The 14143-nt window shown below is 39.7% G+C and overlaps 1 protein-coding gene across 1 annotated transcript in view; it reads right to left on the bottom strand.

The window, feature by feature from the left end:
- The window catches only part of Ibtk (inhibitor of Bruton tyrosine kinase), a 65565-nt gene that overhangs the window by 35890 nt on the left and 15532 nt on the right, over positions 1 to 14143 (bottom strand). The window contains exons 5-14 of the mRNA XM_029481964.1: positions 13457 to 13567; positions 11917 to 12087; positions 9544 to 9661; positions 9274 to 9454; positions 7409 to 7532; positions 4835 to 5012; positions 3054 to 3231; positions 1438 to 2040; positions 577 to 663; positions 218 to 320 (exon numbers count right to left, since the gene is read on the bottom strand). Coding sequence (XP_029337824.1) covers positions 218 to 320; positions 577 to 663; positions 1438 to 2040; positions 3054 to 3231; positions 4835 to 5012; positions 7409 to 7532; positions 9274 to 9454; positions 9544 to 9661; positions 11917 to 12087; positions 13457 to 13567 — 1854 coding nt within the window. The remainder of the gene's footprint in view (positions 1 to 217; positions 321 to 576; positions 664 to 1437; positions 2041 to 3053; positions 3232 to 4834; positions 5013 to 7408; positions 7533 to 9273; positions 9455 to 9543; positions 9662 to 11916; positions 12088 to 13456; positions 13568 to 14143) is intronic.

Raw genomic sequence — 14143 nt, forward strand, 5'->3', positions numbered from 1 at the left:
TTTTATTGAAAAGGAAACTGAATCTAAACTTTAAAACCTTCCACTTGATTTTCTTTTGTATTGCAGGCAAGGTAGGAGTGACAGTCAGTAGCATACTCAAAACTCTTTAATTCTCTTATTTGAACAACCTACTGCATGCCAAGCAATCCCCAAAAATCTTCAGTTTCTCCTCCTCCAAGACTGATCACCTATAAAGTATCCACCACAGCATCCTAACAGTGCATGTCGAGTACTGACTCTGGGGAAGTGCAGTAAGCAAACCGTCATCCTCACGATGGAAGTGCACAGTCTGCCGGGGAGGAGGGCGGNGTGAACTCCCACTTGTAAGATTCAAAACTAAAGACAGCAACGGATAAAATCCTTCTCTTCATCTGAGTTAAATAGAAAGAAGGACCTCTTCCTTCAATGACTTGAGCAGTGACTGCTTTTGCTCAATGGCTCCCNTCCCCTCCAAGAGTAGTAGAGGTAATCNGGTGGTGGGTGGCTTCCTTCTCGTGAGGGCTACAAACAGCTCCACTTCCATCTTGGGAACCAAAGGTCTAACTATGCAAACCTGATCCTCATTTACTAACTTACCATTTTTTCTGACTTAGCTTCAGTTTATTGCCAGTTTTCTTCGCAATAACATTAATTTTTTCATTTTCCAATCTGACTCCTTCTAACCTATCAAGGAAAAATATAAATTAACAAAAGGTGAATACAGTGCTCTCCTAAGATCCACACACAACAAAATCTGGCAGCTTACAGTTAAACACAGCTACATCATCTCCTAGAAAGGAACAAGAGACCTCATTCCAAGCCACAGGAAAGCATGGTTTTAATTAAAATTTAAAATATGCTTCATACCATTATTGAGAAGCCACAAATGAAAGCTCTAACAGTCTTTTTTTATTTTCCAATAGGAATGACTGCATACATCCCTTCCTGCTCCCATCTATGACAGGTTATACTAGCACAAGCAGTTTCACAGGGCAGCCTTGTGTGGGAAACAGATACCAATACTGATTCACAATGACAGGAGCAGGGAGACACTTTATATAACTCCATGGCAAGCCTCTTTCAACAACACAAGCCCCTTCCATACTGAGGAGCTGAGGTCCATAGAGACCTGCCCTGGCCAGCGTGAGCAGAGAAACAAAGCACACACTGTGCAGGTCTGAGACCAGAGACCTTTCCAGCACACAACAGGACTTGCTACTCTTCCCGCACAGCACAGAAACCCATCAGCAACCTTTCTGATGAGTTTAAATGAGAAGGTCCCTCAGTGATAACTGCCAGAAAGCAACAGTGAGGGAAAGGTCCCATCTATGTACTACTACCCCAGAGGCAGAGGAAAAGGGAAGCCAGGAGAGTGAAAGGAAACACAAGAAGCAACAATGCTTCAAGGGAGGGCTGACGGGGCAGGCTCAGGAAGGAGCCCAGGGTGAGGAATTGTACCTGCTACTCAAATTACTGAGGCCAAACTTCTTAGCAACACTTTGCAACATCCTTACAGGGTCGTCGTCCCCAACACCTTTTCCCTTCTTAGAAGATTTGGGTTTGCTCTTCTGCCGTTCACTANGTGTATGGGCCTGGTTGCTTCTGTACACCTCAAATGCTGACTTCTGTTNATCATCCACATGGCAATTCACAGTGTGCAGATGAGAATCTGGGGAGCCCTCACAGTCTTCTGCCTTTCTCTTCACAATCATTCTTGGTTTGAAGCCATGAGTTAACAAGTCACAGGTATCTGTGTACATGAACTGTAAGAGGTATTCAAACAAGTCAGGATGAACTTTCTCCACCACAAAGAGATGGCAGCCAGCAGCATCTTCGTCTTTCCGGTAAACATCCGTCAGCTCTAAAGAAGAGCCATCTGAAAGAAACAACTTCTGGAAGAAGTCAGAGCGCACGGCCAAAACGTATTTATGTGCAGGGAAGTGTCTATTGCCAACTTGAAAGGTCACATCNTGGAAGCTGTCCATTTCATCTGTCTCCCTCAGGAGCTTGCCAAATTCTTCAAAAAAAGATGATGAAGACACAACTGGAATCTCATAAAGGCTGGAAATGAAGCAAAGATAATTACTACTATGAAGAGAACAAGGAAATATATCAGAAGCTGATTCCCTTGAAAAGAAATGGTTTACTTAAACTGAACTTAGAAACATTCAATTCTGGCATTTTGTAAAATACAAGAATATCACCCAAAAAATGTTAAATATTCTTTAGTGTGTTTCTATTTGTTTTTGCATAAGGTTAAACAACATACTGAAAACAATAAAAATAAGAATAGTTCCTAAGTTTTTCCTTTCTTACATAACTTATTTTAGAAGTGGAGAAAAAAAGGAACTAAGCAAATAAAACTAAGGTCATAGTTACTCACACAAGTGAAAAAAAATATATATATATATCAATCAGTCTACAACCCTGAGTGCTCCATGCTTGTAACCACACCCTGTCCGTCCATATAACACCCTAACAAGGGAGGTGGTTACTGCTCTTGCTCTGCCTCAGACTTGGGCAAACCAGAAAGGATGGTCACCCCACTTCCAGGTCCTCCTCCCTCTTCACCAATGCCACTAATGTTCCTCTTNTCTCTCCCCTAATATATTTCCTANTATATTTTCTGTGACCATACCACCTCTTTTTTGTCAATTATCATATTCAAAANTCATAAACTTTTACACACTACCTAAAAAGTATTGATACTACATCCTTCAGAGCCCGGGACTCTCAAGTATAGCATGGGCTAAAGACAGGCCCTGTGTGGGCATATACACTGTCTTCAGTGTTTTCTAAAGACAGGCCCTGTGTGGGCATATACACTGTCTTCAGTGTTTTCTAAAGACAGGCCCTGTGTGGGCATATACACTGTCTTCAGTGTTTTCAGGTACACACTAGAGGGAAGGCACACGATCCCCAGTGATTGCCCTTGTAACATACTCATTTGTTGAAGGTCTCTACAGATCTTAGTAACAGCTCCTCAATTAAATATGCATCAGGAGCTACCGAAAACAAAAGAAGGTCTAATGATTATTCCTTCTAAAAATAGAATATATTAAAGACAATTATACCTTGTTTTAGGGTCTGACTGTAGGATTGCAAAGTTGCACCCACTTGGATCTGTGCTGACACTAACAGCTCTATGGGCAAAAGGAAGTTTCTCAAGTCGAATTCTTTCATACACACTATTTGTATCAGGGACACAAGACACATCTGATGAGGAATGATGGAGGTTTGGTAAAATGTCTGCTAAAAAGAAAATAAACGAACTATCATTAATCAAGGCTGCAATGAAATTAGAGTAACTGGAATAAAAATGATTTGAAAACATAAAAGTATCTTTCATACACACGAAGTTCTTCTGAAGAATTTAGAACCTCTCCATCTTCAACACAGTATTATGCTCTGTGTACTTACTACATACACAGAGCATTTTCAGTATCAGCCATATCTTCTTCTGACAAACACACCTTCCACACTGCAGCCCAAGTTAACTTTCAGAGTGGCATGCCTACCTATATTAACCCTGTATGAACCTAAGTGTCACCACACGCTCCTTCCATTCTCTGCAGGCACTGAGCCCAAATGACTACACTGTCCTACTACTGAGTCAGGGCAAAATGTCCCTATCCTCAAGAAGAGTAATGAGAACATGCAATAAAAATATGACTAATAACTAGTCAAATTCAGTCTATAAAACAAAGTATAAAATGGTTCCAAGTAGATATGGCACCTATAAAAAAAAAATTTCTGGCTACAGTAGAAAGAATTTAAATGAGAAAATATACACAAAGACTATTAAGTCAACAGAAATAATAAAGATGGTATAGATTGGGACTGTTGCAATCAACCAGGAGAGGGGAAAAGGAATGATTTAAAAAAAAAAAATTAAGATGGGCTGGAGAGATGGCTCACTGGTGAAGAGCATTGGCTGCTCTTCCAGAGGTCCTGAGTTCAATTCCCAGCANCCACATGGTAGCTCCAAACCATCTACAATGGGATCCGATGCCCTCTTCTGATATGTCTGAAGACAGCAAGAGTGTATTCATATACATAAATTAAGGTAATAAATCTTTAAAATAAATTAAGATAGGAGCAGCACAACATAGCAACTGCTAAATGTAAGGGACGGTATGGAGTTTAAAGTACAGCCAGTCACTAGGACAGAAAACACTGAGAATCAGCCAGCGAGCCTGAGATCACAAACTCTATGTCAGCCCACTAAGAGAATGACATAAAACTCTTCTGACAAGACAGACCCATGCTCTGGTTACACTCTCAAATGTAGACTATTTCAGGCTCCTGGACATCGCTACGCTTCCTCTATCACTCAGTAATTCTAACTCCTATGTTCTTAAGAAACTCATGTGCACTTATAATAGTTATCTGCCTCAGGGAACTTTAAGTAAAAATATCTTTTGGTTCTATAAGCTGTGAGTCCCACATTTTTGCATAGTCAATACACCTTGCATGTTTATAGACTTGAGTCATCTATAAAAATATAAAACACAAGAAATCAATATTATGCAAAACTCTTCATTTTATGTTTTATAATTTTGATGCATTTATAACTCTGAGCAATCATAAATGTTCTTAAGATATGATGTAAGCGTTTAACAGGTAGCTCAGTGACTCAAGAGGACATAATGAAGGACCACAATGCCAAAGACTATATTCAATGCTAATGACAGAGAGGGACACCCATGCCCTGTGCCATGAGTGACTTTACAGTCTGTAGCAAACAGGCACTGAACTAACCACAAAGGCAAATACACAGTTTAGAGGTCAGCTGAGCAGTACCTAATACATCCAAAGCTGACTAGGGTACTTAAGGGCAGTCATACTAACTGACCTTTCTTTTCAGAATTCTTTCTTTTGTCTTCAAACCATTTCCCTTTAAATCCTTCCCCATCCTGTGTGACAAACAGAATTTCATTTCTATTTAAAGCAATATCGGAGATTGACACCTGGCGAGGATAGGCCCATCGGCACTGCTTCAGAGAACTGCTGATTGATCTCCAGCAAAACACCTGTGAGGAAAGCAGAGCACAGCACAGCATAAAGCACACAGCAGAGAGCAAGCACACTCAGAATTAAACAGTACTGTCAGAGTAAGAGCNTTAGCTTGTGTGTTTCCATGACTACTCCTCCACAGAGAAGAGAGATGCTACAAAAATCAAGACGATGTTGGACATAGACCTTCTAGGAAAGTAGATTATGCCACATCACGGATTAAAATATGTGTCAGTGGCACTCCTCCCAAGGAGGTGCTGTTTCCCGCATAACTTGCTTGGGACAAATAGTCCTGCTGGAATAATGTAGCACACTAAAATGTTAGAGCCAATACTTTAATGTCAGATAATTATCGAATTCAATCCAACCTACTCTCAAGAATAACAAGAAGATATACTTAATTATAACCAAAACAAAATCTTTTTTTGTTGTTGTTGTTTTGTTTTGTTTTATTTCTCTGTGTAGCCCTGGCTGTCCTGGAACTCACTCTGTAGACCAGGCTGGCCTCAAACTCAGAAATCCGCCTGCCTCTGCCTCCCAAGTGCTGGGATTGAAGGTGTGCACCACCACACCTGGCTACAAAATCTTAAGTAAAGGCCCCAGTGTAAGATTCCCAGCAGCCCTGGGAATGGGATAGGAAGTACTGCTAAGGTGCAGAGAGGATGTAAGGGGAGGGTGCTGGGCTGGCCTGTGCAGCTCCGTCTACGGCAGCAGTGCCTTTGCCTGGGTACCTGTCATGTTCTAAACTTAAAACTGCTTGTGGCTTTTCACTTGTTTTAAGACAGGCACTTCCTATACAGTCCAGGCTGGCCTGAGAATTCATGAGTTNAGCCTCACTGTCCTGTACTATGGGCTTAAAGCAGTGTTCCATCATACCCAGTCAAAACTGATGGTTTCCAAAAGTATGACTCCTCAGAACCATTTTTTTAATTAAGTAAAGCACAAAATAGCACCTGCCAAAGTCATTCACACAGAAAGTCCTGCTCTCCCTATGAAAATAATGCCTACAACTTGTACCTAGAAACACACCAGCAGGCGGAGCTTTGCAATCACATCTTGTTGTGTCTGTTTATCTTTGAGGGGTGGGGTTGAAACAGGGTCTTCTAAGCAGCCCAAGATGCAATGTAGTCTACTATGCAGACAGCACAGCCTCAGCCTCCAGCTAGGACTACAGGGAGCACCACTGTGTAAAGGCTGCGCGGTGTTTTATGAGGAGGGAAGAGGCACTCTAATACAGACAAATATGCCCAGAAGTGATTGTGCAGTTTTTAAAATGTGAAGCATCATATCACTACTTACACCTCACAAAATATTTTATATCATTATAAGAAAACTGTTTTCGGCCAGGCAGTGGTGACGCACGCCTTNAATCCCAGCACTTGGGAGGCAGAGGCAGGTAGCTTTCTGAGTTCGAGGCCANCCTGGTCTACAGAGTGAGTTCCAGGACAGCCAGGGCTACACAGAGAAACCATATCTCAAAAAAAAAAAAAACTGTTTTTCTAGCCATAGTGTGTAATTTTATCAGCATTACTAAGATATAATACACAGATATGTTAACTTAAATATATTTAAGCTTTACAACACTATTTAAATTTAAGAGACATCTATCATTTATAATTTTGAGCCTGCATTAAGCACATCTTTATGTAAATGTATTGTAGGGCTGGTGAAAGGGGTCCCAGGTACAGCTGCCTGCTGCCCAGCCTGAAGCCCCGAGTTCCATCCGCAGGGCTCTCATGGAGTAAGAGGGAAGGAGCTCCTTACCCTTTCCTCNGCGTCCACAGAGCACCCAGCATCTGTGCGCACGTGTGCCTGCGCATGCACGTGCTCACCCAAACATATGACTTAAAGATTAAAGATACTTAAAACTAGCCATTTTATTAGAGAAATGCATTGATACATTTGCACAAGGAATAAAAATGACATTTAAGAGCTAAAATCTAGAAGCACACCATTGCTTATACATGTAATATAGAGTAAAAGGCATCATAGTCTCTGCACACACACATACATTGTATCTACACTTAAAGAAAACCATAACTGGGGAGGATCCTTTGAATTATGGCCCAAATCTATAAATATTGTCTATTTACTGTTAGAAAAATAACTAAATGACATTTTCTTCTATCTATGCCTTTCAACATTGTTGATCAATATTNAGTTCACATACGAAATAATTCAAGCTTGTTTTCATTTTATGAAGAAATGAACCTTTAGGCTACAGTACTGTACACACCACTGGGTTAGAGACAGTACCGTGTGTCTCTGCAACCCTAGTTGTCATGTCTACTCCACTAGATGTCATAAAAGGGTCGGAGCAGCAGCAGCAGCCATTGAAGCCAGGCATTACACTTGGCGTTCCTATGGTCCATGTAACTCACACTTCTAGTCTTCAATATAAAGCTCCACTCACCCTTCCAGCTCCATCCAGAGCAAGGACGCATATTTTCTGACCCCCATTTTCTGTCAAATGTTCAGGATCAACCTTGTATTCCATACAACCTCCAGAGACAAGAACCTTTTTCAAGTTCAGTTGTCTGAGTTAAAAAGAAAAATGATAAATTAACATCCTCTAAAGCACACATGCTTAATTTTATAGAAATGACCATTCAGCCAGTGACTGCGCGCGGTTATAGAAATGACCATTCAGCCAGTGACTGCGCGCGGTCCCTCCCAGGCTGCTCTTTCTTTCCTATGGCAAGACTCTCCTCTCAAAGCCTCAACTCACACATGAGTACCCAGACCCTACCTGCTAAGGTACACATTCACTTAGAGTCTCATTCTCTGGAAGGCTATCAGCTCCTAAGTATAACTGCATCTTAACAGAAAAAATAAATAAAATAAAATAAAATAAAAATGCTTAAAGCTGGCCAGACCTAAGCAGGCACACATGCCTTGAAAGCCGTGGCGGCTGCTAAAATCACTCAGCCGTTGGCCACACACTTGCCTGCCTGTTGCTACTCTCCAACTGTCTTCCCTCTCAGAAAGTTTATTTGCTTTGAAAAAACAAGTTTTCAAAGTTGTTTTTGTAGTGCTTTCATCTGTATTAAAACAATTTCTTACTGAAAATTTGGAAGGCAGGTATATTTACACAATTTAAAGTGTTCAAAGGGAACTTTAAAATGTTTTATAAATGCTAATTAAAACAACTTACATTCCACAAGTCAGCTCACACCTATTTAATTGGATCTAAGAAACATGTGTGGTCACATTTTTATGATTTTGAAAGTAAAATGCAATCTGCAACCAATGTCACTAGGGAAGATAGGATGTGGTACGCTGATGTTGGTTGTGTTCAGAGCTGAGCAAGCTTTCATAGTTAACAATATGATGACATCATCATCGCCTTCACACACGAGCAAGAACATGCCTGCTGCATCCACATTTAAATCCCTAATTGCCTTGTAAATTCGCCACTGTTTCCAAGAGCTAAGTTATCCTTTCNAGGATATTTCCATGCTTGTACTATCTACTCTAATGAATATAATAGAAAGAAACATTGCTCAACACTGAAATATCAGCCTGAAAAGAAAAGGGTTTACTACAAAAGATAATTACTTTAGAAGGATCTAAAACAATACAATGCTGTCAAATCAGATACAAATTAATCAACTACTAGGGACTAAATGTATCAAAAACACAAGATTACCTCCCCATTATCTTTAAACACCCATACTTTACATCACTCTAAATAAAATCAGAGGTGAAATCCTGAGTTTGTGTGTAAGTACAAGGCAGAGAGCTACAATTGGCATGTGGACCCATGCCTAAATTTGATTCTGTATTCTTTGATATGCCAAGTAACAGCTAGTCTCCTGCACATTACTACGGCATGCTAAACACAACACACTACATGGGGCAAGGAGAAGTAGCAGCAGTGAGATGTAGAGTGAGCCTGACAGAGTGTTTATGATCCTGATCCTTCTTTAATAAATAGGATATAAGATATCAAAGCCTGTATTTGAAATAGTGATCATGTTATAAACCAAGAATGAGGGTCAGCCCAACTATGTGACCCACATACATTAAAAGGGAAACTAAACTTTGTGGGACATATTATGTTAAATATGACTCAAAAATATTATTTTACAATTTGCAAACAAAACTTTCATATGTCCATTGGATCCTTATCCAAAACCAAAAATTAAAGAAAACCATTCTTCGTTTTCCCTTCGATTCTGTCTTCTCACGGAGCCCAGCACACAGCTATCAGTTGATAAGCAGCTAGAGAGATGAATTCTTATTTCTTATAGTGACAGGTTCCAGAAATGCACATACCTAGTTGCCATCTTCTTGCACTGATAGTCTGCAAGTAAGTAAATATCTCCCCTTGTGGTCACACAGACTGTGGCGCCATCACTTGCAGCTACCAAAGACACAGCGATTTCCTTATGATGAAGGGCAGAGACCTGGCGAGGGGTTGTGACACACTTTTCTCCATTGGGATCCAGTAAGTGACCTAAAAATTTCCACAAATAAGCAAACCGTCACATACTTATTCTAAGATCATACTGTAGCATTTGAATATTGCCATGAAAGATTTCTTACCCAACTGTCCACCATTCAGTCCCAGTGTGTAAACGGCTTCTCGAGTCCACAGCACCGTATGAAACCTGCCCGCTGCTACTCCAACGATAGCCCTTCCTTTCAGATATTTTGCCTGTATCTATTTAAAATGACAGGTAAGACTGTAGTTGACTACATATTTAAAATCTAGTGCAGTTTTCTCTAAGGTACAAGTGCACCCTCCTCACTGCTACTGCCTTAGCNACTGCTAACGTCTCATGTCATCACTCATGACAAGTCACAAATCTCAGAACACAGTGATGCAGCCACTTTCGGACATCAGCAGTGCACGTTGTTAATGATGGAGTTTTCTTTTAATAGATGATAAACACACTAGATGTCTTCTTATAAACAGAGAAAAAAACAAATCAGACTTTCCTGGTACGTAATAAACTACGTTTTTTTTTCAATTACCACCAAATTTTAGTAACATAAAAACTAACATTCTAAACCAAAGTAACATTATATAAAACCCAGATCATCAAAATTTTAGCAATAATAAGCAATATATAAAACAACCATTCTTTAAAAACTGGTGATTTTTAAATCTGAAATATCCAGGGTCTCACAATGGTAACAAGCTTGACAGTCTGGCCCAGATGACTTTCCTCCATGAGGGAATGTCTTTCTTATGCATATCTGGACTCTACCCAACAGAGCTGTCACTGGCCTCTCCATCCCACTCCTGCTTAAACTGTCTTCATAGTGTCATGTGACCCCTGCCTAGGAAATCAAAGCTGGTTATCAACTCAGGATCTTACGGTGGCCATAACTCCACAAAGCTAAATACCCACGAGTTGACAGTAAGTTAGAGAACACAGATCTTTTTGAGAATATCCAAGTAGACACTCCCACACAAATCTCCTGTGTAATACTACTGATCCATTAGCAATCCAGAAGAGAAAAGAGGAAGACTTCCATACTTAACTAGAAATGTCAATTCAATAATAATTCTAGAAACAGGATTGAACTCAAAAGGAATTTCGCATGTAAGACTTCAAGTGTGATGTCCTAAAACTATCTGCCATAGGTGACAAATCTAATAACACTTTCATTTGGAGGACTCCTCGTTCATCAGAGTAGCCCAAGGACAAGGCTGCTATATCTGGGGGATGGGCATCTTCTGATGGTGGTCATGTGCTGGAGTGGTGGACTGAACCACACACCCTCGNGTAAGCAGGTGAGACACCTGAGTAGACACACAGGTAAATAAGCAAAGGCTTTTTTTCTTTTTCTTGTATTTATTTATTTATTTGTAGTACCTTGCTTGTACAGGTATAATTATATTGATGGATTTCAAAAAAATAATCATTTAAGTTTCAAACTATAAAAATCCAGGGCTGAGGGTAAACTTAGGTATTAAAAATCTTGTCTAGCTTGTAAGAATCTTGATTTCAATCCCTAGAACCAAAAAAAAAAGAAAAACAAAAATGAAAACTCAACACTGAAGTTAAACCCACGGCTGGTGAGATGGCTCCTGGGCTAAGATAGAGGCCCTGAGTTCAGTTTACAGCATCAGGTCAGGCAGTGCACGACCACCTGTCACTCTAGCTCTCGCCAACTCTTCTGACATCCAAAAGCACTGGCCCTCGGTGCTCATACACAGAGACACACACACACAAGTAATTTTTTTAAATCTTTAAAAGCTAGCTCTGTGGTAATCTCTGTGGTAACTAATCCCCAAAATGTACAATCTTGGATGTGCTTTCATTTTTAACTTCGAGTGAATGTGAATGTGTACTATAATTTTCTTATAGAAAAAGAAAAAAAGTAGGGAGCATAGGAGGCCCTGAGTGAGCGAGATCCTCAGCTCGGTGGACTCCAGAGCCATGCAGAGGAGACTAACTCCTCGGCCCCACGGGAGCGGCAGAGCCTTACCTGAGTGAGCCTCAACATGAAAGGCAAAGCTGTCCTCAGGACTGAGTATGCGTGTTCATGAACAGCTGACCAGTGTGTGCCCACATCAGCAATTGCAAATGCCTCCTCCTCCTGGATGTTTACAGCCTGAGACTGTAGCCTACAAAGACTTCCCACCAAGACCAGCTAACCCCTCCCCTTTGTTGCCCCTAACAAACAAGCTGAGGCTCTGGGATGCTGGTGATAATAGGTGCCCGTGTCAGGGTAAGCACATCACCGCTTGACTCAAGCTTTCCTGTACATATGCCTGTCTCTCCTTTCTTCATTCTCTCACTGCTGCAAGCCAGGGTTCTAGGACCCAAGATGCATGGCTCGTATCAANAAAGCCTGTATCATTGAAGATGAAGTTAACTAAGTAAATAATTACTCNGTAAATTATGTATTTTGTCCATGTTTTATAGGAAATCAACACCTAATTGGTTATAAACAAAAGCTTACCTGTCTGGGTACATTACAACTAGCAGGTGGAGGAATAATTCCTAATTGGTGAAACATGTTGAGACCAAATGTATAGACACATCCATCGTCAGTTAACACAACAGTGTGATCCTTAGCAGCTGCCACTTGCGAACAATTGTGACCAGACAGTCCTTCCACAAGCCTGGGAACCTAGGAAACAAAGTTACCTTTATTATAATACAATCATCTGCAGTAACCATTGATATAAAATGCACGCAGAACCAAAATGGTATAACTGTACCATCAAGAGTTTAAGTCTCCATCTCATCTAAGAGCAGGTAAACTAATGACCTTATGGTATGTTCGTGGCTTATGAGCAAAATAGATAAAAGGCAGTAGGAAACTTCAATAAAATAATTCAAGTGAATTTTAAAACAGTTTTAAAATTTTTATTCTCTGTGTGTGTGTGTGTGTGTGAGAGAGAGAGAGAATTACATGGCACATGTGTGCAGGTCAGAGGAAATTTGTGGATCTCCTTCTGTGAATCTGAATGATCAATCTGATAATGTCAGACCTAGCAATACCTGCTTAGCCATCCTGTTAAGTCTCAAGTGTATCCCAAATGCAAATTTAGAGAGCATGAATAAGAAAACAAGGAGCCCTTCACTATTTGGTATTTCAGGGAGGAAAGGAATGAGTATAGCCTCCCTTGAAGGAATAAGCAAGCAACATTATCCTGTTTCTCTGGAGTCACCTAACCTACATTAAAGCTCCCCCCCAGCTACCCACGAGCTATTTGATTTCAATCAAATTTTAACATTTTTCCCCTCGTTTTCCTTATTGAGACGCTAAGCAGTCAGTAAATGACTCCTTTCTTACTGTTACTGTAATGCACAAAATGCAGAGAGGTACTTGCAGCTCACAGGAGCACTGTGACTTACTAAAAGTAATAGCAGTGTACCAAACTCTCAAGCAGTGCACGTTGTTAATGATGGAGCTCTCTTTTAATAAATGATAAACACACTAGATGTCTTCTTATAAACAGAGGAAAAAACAAATCAGACTTTCCTGGTACGTAATAAATTAAGTTTTTTTCAATTACCACTAAGTTTTAGTAATATAAAAACTAACATTCTAATTATATATAGGATATTGCTCACTTTTTTAGATCATGTATATTTTAACAAAATAGTTTAAGGAAATAAAAGACTACCTCTCAAAAAAAGGGTCTTATAACTTAAGTCAAACCTTTAATCTCAACCCTATAATTTATAATATATGCATGTACATAAATATGTGTGTATGTATATATGTGTGTATATACACATAAACATACATATGTGCACATATTATAAATACATATATTTCCTTACTCAGTATTTTCTGTAGGTCAAATATTTCCAAGATACTTTCACTTTATATCTAAGTCTTTAATATGTATGCTATATACTAGGAAACAGATTTCTTAATGCTATTGCTAATTTTGTAGATTATTTTGGCCTTACAGTTGATTAAAAGTCAAGTGATGTTTCTAATTCATCATGGCTGTACTAACATCTATATGTAATGACTCAATTACCAAGCATGTCTGTTCGTCTCCATGGCCTAACCGTCCTCCGCGACCATGGCCACAGGTGTAAACCTGCCCTTTCTGGGACAGAAACACCGAATGAAATTTGCAAAGCACCACCTATGGAAAAACAGAATCATGTTATTAAAACGATCTGGAAAACAGTCCTTTTATTTTATTTTATTCTTTAAAGTGGAATATCATTAATTATATAACTTAGGTAGTGGGTTTAGGGATGCTCACTATACTATTCTCTGTACAAGTATTCTAAAATAAAAATAAAAATAGGAATGCCTCACTTTATATAATGTCTATCTATCAACATCCACATGGGAGATAAACAAAAAAATCAGCTGACTAGGAGATTAAACACTAAGCATGAGCTTGCAGGCCTCAATGACAAAACATAGTTGCCCTTTGTTTTCCAATGTAATGATCTATCAAACAGCAACAACTGACCAGAGTGCAAAATGGAGAACTAAGATTATCATATAGACTCTATGCTATTAATAAAACAGTAGAAACATGGAAAGAGTATTTTCTGGCTAATGCACAGTTGGGGGAGTAGTGTGTTCTTTTTGGTCTCTGTTTTTATCAACTATAGCTTCCCTATCACTAGACAGCCTTGAAGAATTCCCTGTGTTTTCAGTCTTTCCCTTTCCCACTTTCTTTCTCAGGTCCCAAGGCTCCAGCAGC

The sequence above is a fragment of the Mus caroli genome, chromosome 9, assembly GCF_900094665.2.
Source record: "Mus caroli chromosome 9, CAROLI_EIJ_v1.1, whole genome shotgun sequence".
NCBI lineage: Eukaryota > Metazoa > Chordata > Mammalia > Rodentia > Muridae > Mus > Mus caroli.